The 22,964-nt window shown below is 44.9% G+C and overlaps 1 protein-coding gene across 2 annotated transcripts in view; it reads left to right on the forward strand.

The window, feature by feature from the left end:
* The window catches only part of Ube2d1 (ubiquitin-conjugating enzyme E2D 1), a 32,967-nt gene extending 11,328 nt beyond the window's left edge, over positions 1 to 21,639 (forward strand). Inside the window, exons 2-7 of one of the 2 annotated variants that reach the window (NM_001108530.1) lie at positions 13,508 to 13,571; positions 13,659 to 13,690; positions 16,086 to 16,163; positions 17,296 to 17,401; positions 19,992 to 20,085; positions 20,775 to 21,639. In NM_001108530.1, the coding sequence (NP_001102000.1) occupies positions 13,508 to 13,571; positions 13,659 to 13,690; positions 16,086 to 16,163; positions 17,296 to 17,401; positions 19,992 to 20,085; positions 20,775 to 20,820 (420 nt within the window). In that variant the 3' untranslated portion in view covers positions 20,821 to 21,639. The remainder of the gene's footprint in view (positions 1 to 13,507; positions 13,572 to 13,658; positions 13,691 to 16,085; positions 16,164 to 17,295; positions 17,402 to 19,991; positions 20,086 to 20,774) is intronic. The other variant, XM_087597686.1, reaches the window with a different exon arrangement.
* Positions 21,640 to 22,964: the final 1,325 nt, after the last annotated feature.

The following is a 22,964-nucleotide window of genomic DNA, read 5'->3' on the forward strand; positions in this document are numbered from 1 at the left end:
TGAGGTGGGGACAGGAGAACCTCTGAGAGCTTGCAAGTCAGCCAGCCTGGTGTCCACAGAGACCCTGTTTCAAACAAGGTGGCAGGTGAGGACCGGCATGAGGTTGTTCTCCGACCTGCACAACATGCTCTCCAGGGTATACAGACGCCTACACACACACACACACACACACACACACACACACACACACACACACACACACGAATGTGCTCAGGCACAGACATCCAGGCACACTCAGTGAAGACTTAAAACAAAATAACAGGAGTGCTTGGAATTAGATACAAAATAGCAGTTGGGGAACACGGCCATTGCGACCGCTGGAAGGTCTACAAAAGTGGATTCTGAAATGACACATTGGGTAGAAAACACTCCCCTATCCTTACCTCCAAATTTTATTCCGAATAGGACTCTGGTCCTGCGGGTCATGGCTTTCTTTACTCTCCTTCTGCCCTTGTGGATTTTGTCTGTATTATCCCTTTGGAAAGCAGCCTTGGGGGCTGCGGCAATGACTTAGTCGGGGGATACCTGCCGTACATAAGAGTGGGAACCAGAGTGTCCATATAAGAGCCTGAGTATGTGTGCATTCCCAGTGCTGAGGCAGGTGGAGTCAGTGGGCTCACTGGCCAGCTTGCCTAAACTACTTTGCAGGTTCTAGGCCTGTGAGAGATGCTGTCTTAAAACACACACACACACACACACACACACGCACGCACACCACACACACACACACAACACACACACACACACACCAAGCAGGACCTCTGAGATGGCTTAGTGGGTAAAGCACTTGCTATACAAGTCTGATGACCTGGGTTAGATGGATGGAGACAAGCCAGATGTGGTAGCACACATCTGTACTCCTAACACTCCTCTGGCAAGATCAGAGAGTTGGCAGAATCACCCCCAGGCTCCCAGGTTTGCCAACATGGTGTAAGCAGAAACCACAGTCGAGACTTGCCTCGGTGAGGAAGAGAATCGGCCCCAAGAGTTGACCTCTTACACCCACGTGTGCATATTGGTGTACTCATATATATATATGCTCACCCAGGAGAGACACCACACACGTAATTGTGTACACTCGGAAGACGAGTGGCCTCTTATATCACTGCGTGCATAGTAGTGTGACACACGCATGTGCATACAGCACACGCATAGGCATGTACACTGATGGTTAAAAGTTGAAAAACAAGATGGACGACTTGAAGTTAACCTATGGCTTCCACGTGGACCTGAGTCCCAAACATACTTGGCCCACAGTCACCAACACCCCGCTAAAAGCAACCTCTGACAGACAGCCCTGATGTGAGAATCAACCAGGACCAGCTTGTTGACGCGAGCTTGGCTCCTATAACATAACTAATCAAATGCCAGCATTTTGAAATCGTCCTGGGAAGAAACCATGAGGCGTAAAATCAAGATGTGCATAGAGAGGACCTGTGTCGGGAGACACTTTGGACTGACGTGGTCTCTGTTGAGAAGTGTTTCACCCTATTCATTGCCGGTGAAGCCAGGGGTTTTGAAGTAATGCTCTCCTGCACTTGGCCCTGGATAATTTAAACCTGAGGCCATAAACCAGTCCCTGTGTGTAGCCCTGTGCTGGATGCTGTCACCACGGTGTATATTGTCTCCTGGGCAGGGTCGGACCTTCTGCCTGTTAAGCTAGACAACCACAACAGCGTTTTTTCAGCGTGCCAAGCATCAGTTCCGCACAAATATTTACTGCCCTGCGTCTTATTAAATCTTAGAGTAAGTAAGGCCGCTCTGGCTTGCTCTTCCTCTCATCTGTTGACGCCGATGCAGGAGCCAGGAGATGGACACAGGGTTCCTTCTCTCCAGTCCCCACTTTCCTTCCCTGTGTTTGTTTGCTTTCTTTGAATTAGGCGGGTCCCGTCTACTTTTAGACGTTGAGTCCCTAGAGGCAGGGGCTGGCTGCGTCCTGGTTGGTTTTTGTGGAGAACACTTAGCATATTGTGGGGGTGTGTTATAAACACGCCATCTGTGCCCATTAAAATTCAGTTGAGGCCTCCCGATGCTTCTCTTTGTATCTCGCTGATTATAGAAGTCGGCTCTGGAATAGACATGCTTAGCCGCAGAAGTCTCTAGAAATCCCTTAAGTACACATTTCTTTTCAGCCTTGCAAGGTTTTTGTTGTTGTCGTTGGTTAGTTGTTTGGTGTTTTTTGTTTGCTTTGTCTTGTGTTTTTTTTTTTTTTTTTTTTTTTTGTTGTTGTTGTTGTTTTGGTTCTGGTTCTGGTTAAGCTTTAAGGACATTGGCCTGTAACCTATCAGTAGCGTGCACTCTGAAATTTAGATGCGCCCCCCCCCCCGCCCCCCCGCACGTCCATCACACGAACTCAGGAAATTGCTTCTTCAGCAGAGACCCCTTTCCTCTCGGGAGTGTTCCCCTTCATGTTGATGGTGTTTATTCATTGCTTGATCTGTATTCAGATAGAGGGTCAGCTTCTTTTAAGTGTTGACTCAGATGTGAGGAGACCCATCTCCTCAACAGTTTAATCCACCTGCGGAGTTCTGCAGTGAAACCAAGCTGCGTGTCTACAAGGCACTTGAATGGTCACCCAGTGAGCTTGCCTTGCTGGGTAACCGATGTCGTCATTTAACAGCCGCCCTTCCCGTCCTTCACTTGACGGGAACTCTACACATCTTTATTTTTAATATTGTGTTATTCATTAAGGAAAGCCTCATTTGAAAAGTCACAGTGTTGGGCTGCCGAGATGGTAGAGGGTTTAAGAACACTTGCTGTTCTTGCAGAGGACCCAAGTTGAGTTCCCAGGACTCATAATCACCTGGAACCTCTCCATCCTCTTCCCCCTCCCCAACCCTCCCCCTCTCTCCCCTCCTCCTCCCCTCCCCACCCCCTCCCTTCCTCCATCTCCATCTCCATCTCCATATCTCTCTCTCTCTCTCTCTCTCTCATGCAGGCACACACGCACACATGCACACACACACACACAAATAATTTTTAACGTAACAGCGTAAACTTCAGGCGAACTACAAAATACATGGGCTCAGCATACAGAACAGTGAAGGATTTTTTACAAAACGGAGACAGTTGTGAACCTAACTCCCAGGAAGTCTATCACAGGAGTCCCAGAGGCATCTCTCCCTAGCTCTGCCTGCCCTCAGGCACTGCCCTTAAAGGGAAACCTATGCTGCGTCCCCTTTCGCCTGGTGTCTCCTGTGTACCGTATAAGGCCTTTATCTGGACTGTTTCGTGAAGCTCAGATTTCTTCACTGACACTGCCTCAATACCCAGCAAGCTCCACAGATGTTGGTGGACATTCTGGTTCTCCTCGGTTGGGGGCTATTGCCAATGAGGTCCCTAAGATGAACATATGTGTGCCAGGTGTGTATTCCACAGTAAGGCTGCTTTCTGGCCCCCTAACTATATCTGGGCTTAGAGGTTGCTTTCCTATCAGTTTTCTGTGCACACAGACTAAGGATCCCACTTGCTTCACGTTTCCCAGTGTAGGTCCTTGCTTCTTTGTCTTCTCAGCTATCCCAGTGAGTAAGCCAGGGTAGCATTTGATTCTAATTTGCATATCCTTGGTGAACCTTGGCCTGTGTTGTGGGTGTGTGCATGCGTGTGTTTATATGTAGATGAGCACACTTGGGGGCCACAGGCTGACAGCCTGGTCTCTCTACTTGTCTGTCTGTCTGTCTGTCTGTCTGTCTGTCTGTCTGCCTGCCTATTCTTCCTTTCTTTGATACAGGTCTTTGGAACTCACAGTGTTGATCATCTCGAACTCACAGAGGTCCACCTGCCTCTGCCTCCCGGTGCTGAGATTAAAAGCTCGTACCACCGTGCTGGTGCACTCCTTTCTTGTTGGAGACGTGAGGTCTCTCACTGAATCTGTAGCTTGCTGCTTCGGCTAGACTGGCTGGCCAGTGAGCCCCATGGGTCTTTTGTCTCTCTGCCTTCCCAGCACTGGAATTGCCAGCGGGTACTGCTGTCCCAGCTTTGATGTGACTGCCAGATGTACAGCGCTTTATAGGGCCGAGCCATCTCCTCAGTGTTAGCGTTGAATAGAAAGGCGGTTTCATCGATTAAGTTATATTACCCCTTTCCTGTCCCAGAAAGATGCCCTGAACTTTGAGGGTCACACCCCTAAGGTCACCCTGAGACTAGTTTAGCTCTAAGTAGGTTTCCTCGACAGCTTGGCTATTCACACATCTTAAGAATTCAGGACCTCCTCCCTATCCTTCCAGACCACGTCTTGTGAAGACACCCTTTTTTTCCCTACAAATGTGGACGTGCACTTTGAACTCTGTGCCTTGGGTAATTACCATCAAACAAACCTTCTTGGTGACCTGAGAGGGTTTGACCACCATTTGGTCTTTAAGTTGGATTCTGAGACAAAATGACAAAATCCGAATTGTGTGCGTTAGGACAGAGTGTGTGCGTAAAGACTCTTTGAGCTTTTATAATTAGCTGAGGTGGTGAAACCCGGCAGGGACTACATTCTTGTAAGATCTCCATCCACACCACAGACCCTGACCCGGAACAGTGCCAGTGATCAGGGTCCCCATCTACTCTGAGATGAGGTTAGCTCAACACAGACCCCTACCCCACTGGGAAGAGTTACCAGAGGTAGTGGCTTGAAAGCAGGTCCACAGCATTCCAAATAAGCAGGAGGGGATGGGGTCTTGAGGCTTTCTAAACTAGAAATAAAACCGAGAGCGTTCTGACGGCTGTTCTCGCTGAGCTTGGAGACTTTTCTAGCATGCATCTTACATACCATGGACTAGAAATCTTTGCCAGGTGACATGCCATCGGTTGATAGTCTCTTGGCATTCATTTTCAGATGCTATGATGTTTAGTGACGCACTACAACAAAGGACACTCCCAAGTTAAGGGACCTGTACGGTTCTCAACTAACTGCTACACTCTTACTTCAAGCAACCCACATACCTGTCAGGGAAGTGAGAGATTTTTATTTGTTTGCCAAATCTATTCATCCTCCATTTCTTCTGAGATTTGAAGGAAACGTGACTCGAATAATACTTAAAAAAACATCTATGTGTGGGAAGCGCCCTGCTAGGTGTTGTAGAGGAACGCAGGAAGAGGGGGTGAAGGTCTTGATTTCAAAATGAGACTAAGGGAGCTAGAGAGATGGCTCAGAGGTTAAGAGCACTGACTGCTCTTCCAGAGGTCCTGAGTTCAATTCCCAGCAACCACATGGTGGCTCACAACTATCTGTAATGGGATCTGAAGACAGCTACAATATATATATATATGTGTGTGTGTGTGTGTGTGTATGTATATATACATATATATGTATATGTATATATATATATATATATACACACACACATAATCTTTTTTAAAAAGATGAAAATAAAAACATTCCAAACTGGACAAGGTACACACACTTATAATCCTGGCGCTGTGGAGGTGGAGGCAGGGGAGTGGCGAATTTGAGGCCAATTTGTTTACCGAGTGAGACCTCTCTTGTAGTATAAGTGAAAAGAAAAAACAAAGGAGGAAAGGGAGGGGCAATCAGCTTTATTAAGAATCTATTACAGGTGCCTAACCCTAAGCGGTCGCTTTCCTTGAACTCAGTAGAGTTCAAGGTCCCCAGGGATGTCTCCCCATTACAGACTGTGTGTGCACTTGGGACTCAGAGGGATATTTCTTTCTTAGGGTTTCACAGCTACTAGCAAAGGTCAGCGGATTTGACTCGGAAACTTTGACTTCTAAAATGGTCTTTGAGGCTTCGGGGATGGCTCAGAGGTTAAGAGGACTTCCTGCTCTTGCAGAGGGCGAGCTTGGTTCCTAGCACGCATAGAGCAGCTTACAACGCTCTGGGACTCCATTTCTGGAGGATCTCATACTGTTTTCTGTGGACACCTGCACTCAGGTGCCCAAGTTCCTTCTTACAGACACAGAGACATACACATACATACATACATACATACATACATACATACATACATACACACACATACACACATACACATACATAACATACATACATACACACATATATACACACACATACGTACACATACATACACACATACATACACACACATACATACACATACATACACACATACACACACATACACACATACATACACACATACACACATATACATACATACACACACACATATAAAATAAACCTTTAAAAATAATGGCCTTCAACTGTTTAGCTCTGTGGTTGCCCAGGTTACACAGATCTGGGTTCACTACCCACAATATCCATTAATTAATTTGAAATACTTTTATTCCAGAAAGATTTCAACACAAGATAGGCAGTTGGTACACATCATTCTTCCCGTGATGCCTACAGCGTTATGTAAACCACAGTGCCCTTACTTTCACAAGAACATAGCTTAGGAAGGACACTCAGCTTCCTCTGCTCACCCACTTGGCCCTTTCTTTGTCCTAGGATTGAGCTGTCTGGGCTCTCACCCTGAATTTGCTTACCTGGTCTTTTGTGTCTCTACCCTATAGTCCATGACAGTCACTCCATTTTTCCTGGTCACCTCAGAAGATGTTAATGAAAAGAGAAAACACTTGTATAATATAGAGATTTTTTTAAAAAGGAAAAGGGAAAGAAAAGAAGTTCCGTTCCATCTCTTTTCGTACAAGAAGCTGAGGCAGGAGGATTTAAGTTCATGGCCAACTGGGGCTATATGGGTTCCAGGCCAGCATGGGCCATTTAGTGACACCCTCTCTCAAAGAGGAAGTCACAGTAGAAGTAGCAGAATACGCTAGGGATATGCACTGTTCAGAGTTCCGTGTGTGTGTGTGTGTGTGTGTGTGTGTGTGTGTGTGTGTGTTACAAATCTGGAGACTGTGGGAGCAGAGACTGTAGTAAATACTGTAATAGCAGAGACTGTAAATACTGTAATAGCAGAGACTGTAGTAAATGCTGTAATAGCAGAGACTGTAAATACTGTAATAGCAGAGACTGTAGTAAATGCTGTAATAGCAGAGACTGTAGTAAACACTGTAATAGCAGAGACTCTAGTAAATAGCACACTGTCCTTGAATGCTGTGTAACCTTTGCTTAACATCCTCAGCTTGTGGGATCTGTGTTGTTCTTTTCTATGACTGTCAGGATTTCACGGTGTCTGGTTTTAAGCCATCCCCTTATTGGTGGATCGATGGTTCCTGTCAGTTTTTTTTTTTTTTTTTTTTTGGGTTCTTTTTTTTTCGGAGCTGGGGACCGAACCCAGGGCCTTGCGCTTCCTAGGCAAGCGCTCTACCACTGAGCTAAATCCCCAACCCCCGTCAGTATTTTGTACTTAGACAAGATGCTATGCCAGATATCGTGTGTGTGTGTGTGTGTGTGTGTGTGTGTGTGTGTGTCTGTGTGTGTGTCTGTGTCTGTGTGTCTGTATGTGTCTCTGTGTGTGTGTCTGTGTATATGTGTGTGTGTCTCTGTATATCTGTGTGTGTGTCTGTGTATATGTGTGTGTGTCTCTGTATATCTGTGTGTGTCTCTGTATATCTGTGTGTGTGTCTGTATATCTGTGTGTGTGTCTGTATATCTGTGTGTATGTGTCTGTGTGTGTGTGTGTATATCTGTGTGTGTCTGTGTTTCTGTATATCTGTGTGTGTGTCCGTATGTGTGTGTGTCTGTGTATATCTGTGTGTGTCTGTGTGTATGTCTGTCTGTCTGTGTCTGTGTGTCTGTGTGTGTGTATATCTGTGTGTGTATCTGTATATCTGTGTGTGTGTGTCTGTGTGTGTATATCTGTGTGTGTGTCTGTGTGTGTGTATATCTGTGTGTGTGTGTGTCTGTGTGTGTCTGTGTGTGTATGTCTCTGTGTATCTGCACGGTGATTTCTATGAGATAAGTTACTGGGCCAAGAACCAAATGCATTTTCCAATGTCATAGTCATACCAAACTGCCCTCCCCAAAGTTGTCTTTCAACATCCCTCCCTCCCACACTGAACCTCGTGCAGTTAGCGGTGAATGGCAGTATTCTCATCCGTTGACAATGGCTCGGTTCAGGTCATGGTCTGGCGGGTGTTCCACCCATTGCGTGTTTTATTGTCCTCCCAGGACACTGCTTTTCTTTCATGCACACGTGTGGATGCCATCATGAGTTGCAAAGAGAGTATCCCGAGCTCTTTTGGCTAAACCCAGCTAGGAAGAGGTCTGCCTAAAGCCCAAGCAGTCCACCAGACACCAGACTTTCTGTGGTGTGTCTGCAATCCAAGGTAGAATTTACAGAGCCGTCAGCTCACGTGAGGACCGTGTGCTCTGGAGCAGATTGTATCATTCAGTGTCAACTCTTAGAGAAGGGAAGATTAGAACAAGTGGAGAGACAGCGAGACCTTAGCGTGTTATGGTTGTTGTTTTAAAGCTTATTTAACTCACCGTCATTATTCTGTGTGTGATGGGGGCAGGGGTCCTCGGACAGCGTGCGTGAATCAGTTCTCTTTCCGCCACTGAGTTCTCAGGGATCGAACTTAGAGCATCAGGCTTGGTTTCAATCCAAGAGCCTTCCCCTTCTGAGCCATCTTGTCACCGTCACTAAGTTGCTTCGTTTTTTTTTTTTTTTTTTTAAACACTCCAAACATAACATTTTCCATCACACTCTTGGGGTATCCATGACCATTCCTTTTAGAGCAGAAGTGAAGTTTGTATGTCAAATTTAGATATTTTTCCATTGACCTACTAAAATAGTTATGAAAGTAAGAACACCAGATACATACGAATGATACAATTAAGTTAACCCTGATCACTCGGTGACTAGGGCTGCAAGCTGTTCAAGTACGATAATGAGAAACAAGGAAGTGTAAACCATCGTCCTGTACGTATAGAAGTTGATATTCTACTTTCATATTAATGTAAAGCTGTGCCCTAGTTGATAAACGCAAGTGAAATGAGTTTGACGTAGTTCTCTGATGAGAAGCTTAGGTGAAAATCCCCCGTCAATACACACACCACATAGGAATATCTTTGCTGCATTTAAGAGAGAGGAAAAGAGGCTAAGGACTAGGGCAAGATACCCAGATTATTATAACAGAAGCTTTGGATCCTGTTAAATGATTAGTGTACAGCGATTGAGTAGCTGAGTCATCGAGGTGATTAAACTTAGGTTATCTCACTGAATTATTTCTTTTAGCCGTCAGATATGCGATACGAAAGAAGTCGATGTGTAGTGATGTCATTTACTGCCGAGCAAGTGCCACGCAGGTTGTAAGGAAGTCTGGAAGGGGCATATCGCTGAGTGACCCTTGACTCCTCATGTCCCCTAAAACCACATCGACTACTGAGCTGACGTAAGGGCCAACGTGGATGCCAATGTGCTTGGATGCAATTTTCACAGGCCGCATAGGCACATCTTTTCACCTGGTGAGGTTGTCTCAGAAGTTCTTAAGTCCCCTCGTTTCTCTGTTTGCACTTAAGCTCTGTATTTTTGCAGGCGCGGGTGGAACGTGTGAATTGCACCGGTTTTTGTCTGTTGCTCATTTTGCCTGAACTGTACACCGTGGCTGTGGTTGCAGATTCCCTGACAGCCTAGCAGGAACGTAGTTCAGGCCGTTTGACGTTCCACCGGCTCGTTCACCCTTCCCGTGGGCGAGCTTCCCGCAGATACCTTAAGAACCTGGCCTTTGCAGAGTTTACTTCTTAAGTTTGTTGATTTATGTTCTCATCCATTACCCTCCCGCTTCCAGAGAGGAAGTGGAATCAGGACTTTACAGAAAAATAAAAAAAATAAAATAAGATAACGAGAAGAAGACATTTCTTGTAAGTGTAATACTCTGAGGAGATTTGAAGAACGGCTTGACATTTGAGATTTGAATGTGGTTCAAAGCTATTGCAGCTGACGTGTGGTTTTGGCTTGTCTCGTTAATAAACAAGAGTAATTAGCGTGCATTTGCATGTACACCTGATTTATTCTTGGCAAATGCGTGTAATGCAGATCATTAATAGTTTTTAAGCCACAGTTAGAGCCTGCCCTTTTCTGATCGACCAGTTAAGTAATGTTTACCTTAATGTTTAGAGCTGGGCGTGTTGGTTCATGCCTTTTAATCCTGGTGGGCTGATCTCTGAGTTCAAAGCCAGTCTGGTCTACATAAAGAGTAGGCAATGGGCTAGACTTATAGGGTTATATACTGATATTTTGTCTTTAAAAAAAAAAGTTTGGATACATTAATGTTTAGAAAACTCCACAAGTAGTTTTAGAAGCGGTTCCCAAATACCAAATTAGAGGAAACCGTGGAAGGCAGCCCCGCGATTGGACTGTAACCGAGAACAGCTCCTCTCCCACTCTTTCACACTGTTGAAGCGGTTGTCTCCCGCTCCAAGACAATTGGCAAGAAATGCTTCCATCTTGTCTCAACATTTATCGCGACGGCTGCCGTGGGCTGGGGAGACCCTGCTGCACACTTGACCTGTATCCTGTCCCGCGGTTGTCATGGAAACTGTAGATGGAATAGTAATGTCACGTTGTCCAAAAGAAAATTGAGACCTGGAGGGCACACGTCATCCCCATAGTCATCAGGTGAGGGGTGGTGCCCAGGCTTGGATGTCAAAGCCTTGCTTTTAGACACAGGGGCAACTGGGAAGACTGGTGTCTCCTGTTGCTCAACTGCACATGAGGCAACACAGGAGCGGAGTCAGTCCAGTCTCGTTTATTCGGGGTTGGGGGTGGGGAAGGGAAGGAGCAAAATCAAAGTCACGAGAGGTGTTGAAGGGACGTGGCTTGGAAGGAAGATCCTGGGCTTGTACCAGGCTCGCGGCCATGCCTTAGGTCACATTCTTGCCTTTCTCAGAACACCAAATTGATGGGAGCAGGGCCGTTTTTCACCACAGCTCTGAGCCCCCCCTCTTTCTGGTTTTAGTGCTCCCGAAGTCTAGACACGTGGTTGGTAAATTAACCGGCATCGTCTTTCTTTGATTATCGAATGCACAAAGACGAATGATTCACAGTTGGGGGCGTTTTGGAGTTGATGAAATGTGCGGTTTGTTTGCGTCTCTTTCCACAAGACGTGGTGTTGTTGTTGCAACCGTCACAGGGATCAGATCAATGCGGCCATTTTGTCTTCCGGAGGCCCCTACCTCAGTAAACAAATCTTTGCACGTCTGTAAAACTAGGAGGTGAGAAGTTGCCCGAGTTTGCAGGTCACATAGGATGTGCAGACACCCACCTCTAAGGATGACGGACATCAAAGCCTTTCAGCCACCTCATGTTTGCTGGCCTCTCCTTACTTTGTTCTTATAGCTCCTGAGGTAGGGAAGCCCCTAGAGTGTCCCGGGTCAGATCCGCGTGTCTTAGAACTGTGCCACTCCAAGTTTACACCCCTACTTGTCTTTCTGGTGGTGTCCTTCTGCCTCATCTTTGACCTTGCAGGGCCCTTTAAATCAGAGTGATTGTTCTTTGAGAGTCTCATTCAGTATGCTTTTGTCAGGTTCCTCTCCATCCCCCAACTCTGACCAGATCCTTCCTTTTTCCTGCCCACCCAACTTCAGTGCACTCTGCATAACGCTCTGTGCTCCGTGCTCTGTGCTCTGTGCTCTGTGCTCTGTGCTCTGTGCTCTGTGCTCTGTGCTCTGTGCTCTGTGCTCTGTGTTCCGTGCTCTGTGCTCCGTGCTCCGTGCTCCGTGGAGTGTGTATTCTGTTTCCTGTCTGGCATTGCTGTCTGGCTTTGATCTACCTTCCCAGGCTCATCCCTCACCCTTCCCCATCAGCGCTAACTTCCCTTTATTTCCTATGGCTCGGCTGTACTGTCTGCATCAGGGATAGATGACTTTTGTTCCTCCAAACTAAACCGGGTTCTTCAGGTGTAATCTTTTCTTTGTGTGGCGGTGAGGATGGAGCCCAGGGCTTTCACACACTAGGCAAATTGCCCCCTGAGCTACATCCCTGGCCACATATGGTCTTTGATACTTTTTTTTTAAGGTTCACCTTTAATTACGTGCATGAGTGTGTACGTGTGGGCCTGCACACATGAGTGTGGTTGCTTGTGGAGTCCAGAAGAGGTCATTGGAACTCCTGGAGCTAGAGTTAACAGGCGTTCCTGAGCTGTTGTGTGAGTGCTGCTAAGTGAACTTGGGTCTTTTTTTTTTTTTTTAAAGATTCATTTATTTTATGTATATGAGTACACTGTAGCTGTTTTTCATATACACCAGAGGAGGGCATCAGATCCCATTACAGATGGTTGTGAGCCACCATGTGGTTGCTGGGATTTGAACTCAGGACCTCTGGAAGAGCAGTCAGTGCTCTTAACCACTGAGCCGTCATCTCTACAGCTCCTTGAACTTGGGTCTTTTGCAGGAGTTGTGCTCCTGAGCCTTCTCTCCAGTGCGCATTACTTAATACTGAAATCTTCTCTTTCTTATTTAAGAAAGATCAGTTCTTTCTTAACCAAGGCTAGGATGGTTAAGTGACTTCCCCAAAGCTATGGAGCCACCTATATTTGGGGTTTCCCAGACAATGCTGGGAAACCTGGAAGAGGGATCTACCGTTGACCTTTCCTTCAATGCCTTGAGGTTAGAGAAAAAGCCATAAATCAATACTGTAGGTTTCAGAACACGGCCTAACTGCTTTCCTCCTCTGTGTTGATATGTTGTGTAGGTACACGTGTGTTTGCGAATTCCAATACGTGTGTGTGTGTGTGTGTGTGTGTGTGTGTGTGTGTGTGTGCACCAGATGTCGATTGGTGTCCAGTGTATTTCTTTTTTTTTTTTCTTTTTTTTTTCTTTTTTTTTCGGAGCTGGGGACCGAACCCAGGGCCTTGCGCTTTCTAGGCAAGCGCTCTACCACTGAGCTAAATCCCCAACCCCGAATCCAGTGTATTTCTCAATTGCTTTCCATGTTATTCTTGAGGTAGGGTCTGTCACTGAGCCTGGAACTTAACCAGTTCAACCAGGCTGGCTGGCCATTAAATCCTGAGGATCCTCCTGTCCCTCTCTCTCACCAGTGCTGGGAGTACAGGCTTGCCTCGCTGCATGCAAATTTGTACACGGGCGCTGGGTATTGAACTTGAGTCCTCCTGGTTGTGCCGCAAGCACTTTGCGGACTGAGCCATCTCTCTCTCCCAACCCACCTCCTCTCTTTGCACAGATCCTAGGCTCCTTCAAGTCATTCCTTAAGTACCCATGTTTCCAAGCTCTCACTTTCCCTCACTGGACTGTTGCTTCCTGGAAGACGGGCCTTGTTTGTTTGGGTCTGGAAACGAAACCTGGGGAGTTCATGCATGCGTTACTGTGCCAGCCGGGACCTGCTTGTTGGTATCATCTGCCTAGCAAAGACATATGTGAACTTGCATAAGGGTGTAGTAGGGATCTTAAAGGAAAACACTCTTGTTCTGCTTCGTCCTTTCAAAGGCCGGGGCTCTCTCATCAAGGAGTTTAACACAACTTCCTTCTTCTCCCCATAATGGCAGGGTCCATGATGAATAGAATCAGCCTAAAATAATTTAAAGAGAAGCTGCTAGTCTGTGTCTTTCTGGGTTCTTAGGGCCTGCTTCCCCAGAAAGGGAAGGATTAACTGCAAGTGTTTCTGCTCTCCCTCAGGAATTAAGTGATTTACAGCGTGATCCACCTGCCCACTGCTCCGCGGGACCCGTGGGAGATGACTGTAAGTTTATTCGATTGCTCGGTTTTGCTACCGTTGAAGGGATGGCTCTGAGTAACTGTAAGTGACTCCTGTTCCTCTGTATTGCAGTGTTCCATTGGCAAGCAACCATCATGGGGCCCGTAAGTACAACTCACTCGTGTGGATTGACCCCCCCCCCCCGTGCCTCTTCTGCACTCTTGGCTTTTGACCCGTAAGGAGATGTCCCTGACTCAGGATGAATATTCTCGTCCTCTGAAATCACCCAGGAAGCAAAACATGATCGAGGGTTTGAAGTGATTTTTCTAAAGCACGGCTGGCCAATGCCTCCTGGGTTACCTGTGCTAAAACCTCCTCGTTCCATAGCAAGGTTTCCATAGCTCTCTGTGCAAGCAGTCTGTGTGTTGGCCTTATTAATTCTTAACACAGCATCAGTTGTTTTTAAAAGAGGTGGGGTCTTCCTCACACACCCACGGTTTTCAGAGGTTTGAAATAAGTGTGACCCAGGAGTGGAATTGCTACATCTGGCAAGCATCAGTTTGCAGTAGGTCTCCTTACGACTCTTGACTTGAAGTGGAGGAGTCCTGCTGGGTGGTGTCTCGGTCACCTCTTGAGTTTGCTGCTTGGCCTTAAACGGCAGACGACTGTCTTATCACTGGTTATCTGTATTTCTCTCCCCACCCGAGAAGCAGCACTGGCAAATGAAACGGGCTTTCCCTTTCTACGAACAAAATACCGACAGTGAAAGAGCAGGCGCTCGGTGAGAAGACGCTAGCAATGTTCTTCCTGAATGGCCTTACAAACGTCCTCTGGGATGCTTTATGACTCAGCCATTGCTTTTAAATCATTTGCCCTGTAATCCAAACCAGGGAAAAAAAGATGCTGAATTTCAAAGAGTCGTCCCTGGGGAATTATCCTAAATGACTAAATTAGTCTATTAAGTTAAGAGGAGAGAGAGAGCGGCGTATTTACCTAACAGTCGTCAGTAAGAACATAGTTCTTCCAGCTTTGTATTCATTATCCACATGAACCTTCAAAGCCCCATCATCCAGAGGTGCGCCTCCCAGTCAGAGCTGTGGCCTCCACGGTGTTTCTCAGGCGAATCATGTGTAGCAAGCAGCTGTAATGTTGTTTTGTGTGTCCCTCTTACTGCAACAGCCTAGACACGCTCCACCATCCTCTATAGTCACCCAACTGTCTGTGGGGACCTTGCTTGTCTTTGTGATCTGTTTACATTTTTTTTAGCGTTTAATGAACTAGAATTAAGCAACGTACTAAGGCTAATTAGACAATATAACCCTGTAATCTTCATGCAGAACTTCAAGCACTGAGAGAACGACAGACCTGTCTTTATTACCCATGATGCATTCCAGTAAATATGAAGGAATTAAAGTACAGTTTGAGGGGGATTGGAGAGATAGCCCAGAGGTTAAGAACACTCACTGGCTGCTCTTCCAGAGGTCCTGAGTTCAATTCCCAGCAACCACATGGTGGCTCACAACCATTCATAATGGGATCTGATGCCCTCTTCTGTTGTGTATAGTCATAACATAAAATATATGTATATATGTACTCATATACATAAATTTAAAAAATAGGTTTTGGAATATATTTTGCTACTATTTTTGTTTTTTACCCTTAATCTTTCTCTTTCGTTTATGTATATTTCGTGTACATACAACATAGACACATATATACACATACATGTATACACACAAACACACACACATGTACACATATATACATTTACACATATATACACATGCACACATATAACACACACACACACACACACACACACACACCATTAAGCAGCTGACTGGGCCTTGCTAAAGTTGATTTTTTTTTTTCTTTTCTTTTTTTTGGAGCTGGGGACCGAACCCAGGGTTGCTAGGCAAACGCTCTACCACTGAGCTAAATCCCCAACCCCGCTAAAGTTGATTGTTAATTTGACATATCACAAATACTGAATTCATCCAGCTTGATTTTGGAGTTTGTATATCTTCTGCAATATAAAGTCCTAGCAAATGAATATTGAGGTAAATTGTACAGTTAACCCTCTTACTAAACTTTTTTCCTTTTGGTTATACCTGCGTGGACATTATAATCTAATATTTGGAAATTAAAAAAAGGTAAACGTTTAGTTGTTACCTTCTAAAAACAGCGATGACTGCTGAAGAGAGTCCTCCTTCCTCCCAGAAGTCCTCATGCGTACACTGGTACCCACAAATCTGTCTGGTTAAATCACACTGCTGTGCGCATGCGCGTCTGCGCCTCTTTAAACTCGGTGGGAACCCTGGGTAACTTCATACCTGGGAAGGAGTCTGCTCTCCATGTAAATTCCTTCAGCCCATGCTGCAAGGATCGTTTTGTTTTGTTTTGTTTTGTTTTGTTTTGTTTTGTTTTGTTTTGTTTTGTTTTGTTTTTATACACGCTAATTCTGAGGGTCCTTGGCACGGTTAACGCCCTGGGGATGGTTCAGAGGGTTGAGTATGTGCCTTAGCCAGACTCTGATGTGCTTTCTCTGTGTAATTTCAGCCCGACAGCGCCTATCAAGGTGGAGTCTTCTTCCTCACTGTCCACTTTCCGACAGACTATCCCTTTAAACCACCAAAGGTATTTATCCCATAACTCATCTGCCCCGGATCAGGGATTTTCACTATGTGTCTAGAGCTGGTCTTGGGATGCTACAGACCGAGTGTATGCCCGTTTATGCGACATCCAGGTTTAAAGTCCTCCTCCCCTGCCTCTTCTGCTTCCTCTTCCTCCTCCTTTCTAATTTATTTTCTGTGCATTGGCGTTTTGCTCACATATCTGTACGAGGGTGTCAGATCCCCTGGAACTGGAGTTATAGAACAGTTATGAGCTGCTCTGTGGGTGCAGGGAATTGAACCCGGGTCCTCTGGAGGATTGGCCTATACTCTTAACCATGGCCCTAGAGTACTCTTTCTTAGTCAACTGTTTTCCTATGCCTGCTAGGCTCCTGGGCTTTTCCTCCTTACGAAGTATTAGTGTTTGGGATATTTTTACAGTCAAAAAAGCAGGCTTTCCCATCCACAGTGTTACCTTTCTAAAGCAGACCCGGCTTTCTTTCAGTGAACGTATATTGAGCGCCATCTCATCGTCTCACAATGGGGACTACAGTGGGGACACTGAAAGGCAGAAGGGGTGAAAACACATCTTCTGAGGACTAAAATCCAAAGAAGAGTCGAGTGATGGAGGTGTGAAGGATGGGAAAGGAGCCAGGGAAACAATTGAATAATAATTAAAGCGCTTTAAAAACACCCAACTTAAAATAATACGGGTGACGTCACATGACAGCAGCTCCTGCCGAGACTCTTCCCTGTGGGTCACGAAGGACAAGCGATAAGTCCACTTCCGCCCTGACAGACTCCGTGTCCTGTCTATAGATCCATGTGGCCTTCTGGGTATCACTGGCAGTCAGGTTAAGAGGAGTATTCTGAAGTGCAATGAAAGCCAGAGTAATTGGTCCAGGCGTCACTCAGCCTGTCACCCCAGCCAGTGCAGACTTCCTCATTATACCCCAGACACTTCCCAGCACCTGGAGGAGAAAAGGAGGTTAAACTAAGTTGGTCCCCTTCAAATTCCCAGGGGTAGAGCTGCACGTCTGTCTACTCGTCGGTTCCAAAGCTGTGTAAAGCCGAGTGCATTTTACCCTTGGGCGGATCGGTTCTGTTTGTTTCTATTTGTGGCAACCAACATACCTTTTGTTCCGTTTTATCCTTAGATTGCTTTCACAACAAAAATCTACCACCCAAATATAAACAGTAACGGGAGTATTTGTCTTGACATCCTGAGGTCCCAGTGGTCGCCTGCTTTGACCGTATCGAAAGGTAATTTTGTTTCTCAGATTTAAAAATAGGCATGGCGTGGATTGTCTAGGGACCAGAGCTGAAACAAACAAACACCTCAACCTGCCGTCCTTTCTCCTGTTTTGATTGTGCTTTTTCTAGTAACTCTTCAGTCACCCTGGTTTTTAGTAAACATTGGATTTCAGGCGGGGGCAGAGGGAAATGAGTGGATGGGCAAATCTAAATGAAACCAGAGATTTAAAATACTGAACTAAGGGCTGGCGAGAAGGATCGGTGACTACGGTGTACACTGCTCTTTCAAAGGACCCAAGTTAGCGTTCCCAGCACCAGAGTCGGGTAGCAACCACCTGTAACTCCAGCAGCGGGAGACCCAATCTTCTGGCCTACTACACATAATTAAAAATGGAAAACAAATCTTTAAAAATTGCTAGAGGAAGGAGTTTTCTAGGAAGCCTGTTGATAGTTGTGTTTCTGTCTTTACAAGAAAAGCAAGAGTGAAAAAATTTTGACTGTCTCAAGGTGGGGTGTGGGGCAAACAGATTTAGGGACTTGTCCCATTCATTAAAGTGTCTATTAGCAATAAAAGGTACAACTTGGGGCTGGGGAGATGGCTCAGTGGTTAAGAGCACCGACTGCTCTTCCAGAGGTCCTGAGTTCAAATCCCAGCAACCACATGGTAGCTCACAACCATCTATAATCAGGTCTGGTGCCCTCTTCTGGCCTGCAGGTGCATACATGCAGGCAGAAAGCTGTATGATGTATACATAATAAATAAATAAATGTTAAAAAAAGAAAGAAAAGAAAGAAGTACAACTCTAGGAGTGGCCAATGAAATAAACAGTTAAGCCAGTTGGGGTGATGCATGACTTTAAATCCCAGCATTCAGGAGGCAGAGGTAGGTGGATCTGGGAGTTCAAGGCCGACCTGGTCTACAGAGTGAGTTCCAGGACAGTCAAGGCTACACAGAGAAACCCTGTCTAGAAAAAACCAAAAGTAAAAAAATATTTAAAAAAAAAAGTCAAAAAGGAAAGGTATATTTGGTACTGCAAAGCGATGCCATGCAGATAGTGCACATCTGTGGCTTGAATAACCATTAGCATCACCGTGATTGGCACCTGACTCATGCTGGTCCACGCTGGTGCTTGTCCTTCAGAGGTGGCCTCACCTCGTTCTTTGCCTGCCGAACTGTCAGATGCGCTCACAGATCCTTAAGACACCAATTTGTCCCACCAGCCAATATCGGAGACCGTGTCAGCAATTTTTTTTAGTCTTTTCCCTCTAATAGAACAGAGCCTGGGAGCTGGGAGGAGCTGGGAGGAGCTGCTCGGGTTACACACATCGACCCTGAGGTAACCACCACGTCTTCCATTTTCTGTAGCATTTGAGGGAGCTTTTACCTTGCAGGTTTCATGAAGCATGGGAACCCTGGTTCTCTGTCTCTATGCCCAGACTACAGGCATGAGCCTCCGTGCCTGGCTTTATTAGATACTAGAAATAGAACTCAGGGCCCCATGCATGCTAGGCGAGCTCTCTATATCAGCTGAGCTACACTTCACCTCAGCTCTATAGCTTGTTCTTAGAAGGGATACTTTTTTACCAGAAGCAAGGTTCACAGCCGTAACTGTTTCAAGTCTTAAGTAAAGCCGGAAGCCTTCAGTTAGAACACTTATAACCGGACATTTTTCTGACCTAAAATGGTGGCAGAGCATCCTTTCAGAAAAATCTCCAACAATGAACTCCCCCAAGAGTGAGCAAAGGAAAGATTCTGTCTATAGTCATTCAGATTGTTACAGTTTTTCTTGGAATGGTGTCACAAAACGACCCTGTCCTTATCACTTAAAGAAATGGCCGACTGCACGGTGCTCTGTGCCTAGTGGCCGATGCTGAGGCTTTCTATAAAAAATAATTAGGGGACTGGAGAGATGGCTCAGCGGTTAAGAGCACTGACCGCTCTTCCAGAGGTCCTGAGTTCAATTCCAAGCAACTACATGGTCTCTCACAACCGTCTATAGTGGGATTTGATGCCCTCTTCCGGTGTGTCTGAGGACAGCAGCAGTGTACTCGCGTACATAAAATAAATTAATGAGATTAATTTTAAAAAAGAACGAGTATTGTTAGCTTCTGAAAACTTTCCTCTGAGGATGCAAATGGCTTCAGAATAGGATCACTCGGGATGATCTGACAGGTGAAACACCAATGCACATGAAATAAAAAGAAATAAATTTAAAAAAATGGCTATCGACTGAAGTTAATATAGGATGTAACCCCCAGGTGGGTTTTTTATTTTTGCGATGCTGTTTGGCTTTTTTTGGTTGTTTTTGTTTTTATTTTGTTTGTTTTGGTTTTTTTTGTTTGTCTGTTTTTTGGTTTTTGGGTTTTTGTTTTATTTTGTTTTGTTTTTTGTTTTGGTTTGATTTGGTTTGGTTTGGTTAGGTTTGGTTTGATTTGCTAGGGCCTGGGGCTTGTCAGGCCACCTGTCCCAGAGCCACACTCCTGCCTCAGTGTGTTCCTCTTTCATTTGTCTTTATACCCAGTGCAGTCATGTGAATCTGTGTTCATTTACAGTGCAGGAGAGGCCTCACCTAATAGAATATTCTCTCTCTCTCTCCAGTCTTGTTATCAATATGCTCCCTGCTCTGTGACCCTAATCCAGATGATCCCTTAGTACCAGATATTGCACAGATCTATAAATCAGACAAAGAAAAGTAAGTATTTGCTGCTGTGCACTTCCTGTGTGTGTGCATTTCAATAGAGTTTGCCACCTGTGTGTAATATTCGAAGTGTATTTAGTTCTGTGTAGGGTTTTTCCCCCCAGTAGACCTTTTCTTTTTTAAAACTCTGTCTTAAAAAAACAACTGACCAAATCTGTTTCTTGGTTAGTGTTTAGGTTTAACAGTGCGTGTTTGGTGTCTGTGCTGGGATCTCGTCATTTCTAGCTGCTAAATTAAACGTGGAAGGCATTTATCACTGGAAACCGCTGGCCATTGTTTTTACTTCTCGGAAAGGAAGTCATTTCTCTGCCCACCCATGCTGATCTTACCTTCAAGCTACTGCATCCTCCTGGTGCATGAGTTCTTGGACATGCCCCACCCTCCAAATTCAAATATATTCTAGTTGAAATTGTTTTTTTTAATGTCTTTTTATATAACTTAGATATATTTTTATGTAGATTGCTCAAGAATCTAGGAATTTACAAGTCACCTGTTTTTGCTTTTATGTTTGCATGCATTTGTGTTACCCACCCCCACCCCCAAACCAAATGACCGGCGTGTACACGATGGTCCCCACGAGGAGGCAGCAGACACAATTCTGAACAGGCAGAGGCTTCTGCAGATTAAATGTCTGTGTCTTTAATCTCTCTCTCTCTCTCCCCCTTTTCTTTATATGCCTACAGATACAACAGGCACGCGAGAGAATGGACGCAGAAATACGCAATGTAAAGGTTAAAACACTTTCCCTTATGCCAAGAGTACTGTAAAATCTATGTCTTTGTTCCATGAGCCCTTTGGTTTTTACTCATTTTAAGTGTGTTTATGAAGCAAGACAAAACAAACTTCCAAAAAAAAAAAAATACCCTCGAAACTCTGCTGAGAGCATTTAGCATTCTGTGCTCACCGAGGAGGACATTTATTTCCGTTTCCAAGACACTTGGACCCCTGCGTCTCCGGCAAGGTCTGCGACAACGTGACTAAAAAGCAGCCAGCTGCTTCCCGTTCTCCGAAACGAGATGTTTTCCCGTGAGAGACGCTGTCCGAGCTGTCCGAGATGTCGTCACTTTTATAAATCTGAATTCAGATTCCATTCTTCGTTAGCTCACTTTATAATTTGTATTTTTTTACTGTATAGACTAAATATATTCTATGTCAACTCCTGACTCCCCCCACCCCCACCCGTGAACAGTATTGAAGCCCCCAACAGCTGATGATGAATTAACTGTTCCCCCTCCCCCTCGTCTTAGGATATTCTGTGGGTTGAATGCGTATTTCTTGAAGCCGGAACTGATCTGCACACTGTATTTCGCAGTATAGCGAGTAGAGTGGAGAAACACTTGTTTGGGTTTTATCGTACTTGACTTAACTTTATTGCAATGTGAATTAATTGCACTGTTAGGTAGAGAAGGTGTGTGACTTTTTTTTTTTGTTGTTGCTCTTCACAGTTGACCTTTTTTTTTTTTTTCTGTATAGGCAATATTATATTGACACCTTTTACAGATCTGACTGTAGCCTTTTCCATATAAATAAAATGCTTTTTCTACTACTCGTCTTGACGACTTAATGCAAAAACCAAAACTGCTTGAACCCTCCTTAAGGATCGAAACCTATATAACTTTGCATGAAAGCTATCTGGAAGATGTGGGGGTTTTTGTTTTTGTTTTTTGGTTTTTTTTTTTTGTTGTTGTTGTTGTTGTTTTGGTTTTTTTGCATTTTTTTTTTTTTCGGAGCTGGGGACCGAACCCAGGGCTCTACCACAGAGCCAAATCCCCAACTCCTGTTTTTTTTTTTTTTTTTCATTTAAAAGAAATGTTTTTATTTATTTACTTGGGGGTGAAGATCAGAGGACAACTCATAGTAGCCAGTAGGCTCCTTCCACCAGCTGGTTCTCTGAGGTCACGTCAGCCTTGGCAGCAAGCACCTTGAGCCCCTGACCACCTCACCTCTGACCTTGGCCTTTCTCCTAAGCACTAGTTGTCTTTCATACAAACTTCATCGCAGTAGGTCAGCACCCTCTTTATCAGACTGTGTGCTGGGAGGTGGTTTACCTCAGTTCCCTCGTTGTGGATGAGAATTCAGAAGCTGGGGTTTATCCGCACCTAAGATGGTTATTGTAAATGCCCTGAAAGGAACGTGGGCTTATATTCCCTACCCTAAAGAACAGTCTTGATGGAGCTGAAGAACCGCCAGCTTGGCTTGTGAGAGTGACTCTCCGTATGGCTGCTGTGACATCGCTCGGTGTTTTGAAGTCTAGAATCTCTAAGATAGGATTTTAATGCCATCACAATTTGAAAAGCATCTGTCTTTACTATGTGTTTTCAACCATTTTTTTTTAAAAAGAATTTAAACAAGCAAGTTATATTTCTAGGTTTTTAAAGAAAGAAAGTGCTAATGTTTGAGTTCTGTGAACACACATTTTGTTAATGGTTCACCGGCACATTGAGTGTCAGTCAGCAGCAGGAGTCTCGATTAGGGCACTAGCTATGTAAATGACTACGAATCCGATGGACGCACTTGGGACAGCAAAAGATTCAGCCGCCATTGTTATTTTGTCAAGATTTGTTATTACTGAAGCAGAGGCTCTCCTCCTAGGAAATATATCCTCGAGAGTGATTGTAAAACAATTAAGGGGATTGCGAAATGGACGTGTAAGGGAACACAGGCTTTGTAGAGAAATAGAGATATTAACGTCTCGAAGTAGCCATCTCATGAACAAAGCACACCTGACCGTCCATCCATTCAATGTCAGCTACATGTTTCCTGAGGTTGGGATTTCTCATATCTAGATAGTATTTAGTGTATTTTGATAGAAAGAAATTTGCTTTCTTATCTTTTATTTGAAATTTTTCTCTTGTGCTGAGTATGGTGGAATA

This window comes from Rattus norvegicus, chromosome 20, assembly GCF_021556685.1.
Source record: "Rattus norvegicus strain SHRSP/BbbUtx chromosome 20, alternate assembly SHRSP_T2T, whole genome shotgun sequence".
In the NCBI taxonomy this organism is placed as follows: domain Eukaryota; kingdom Metazoa; phylum Chordata; class Mammalia; order Rodentia; family Muridae; genus Rattus; species Rattus norvegicus.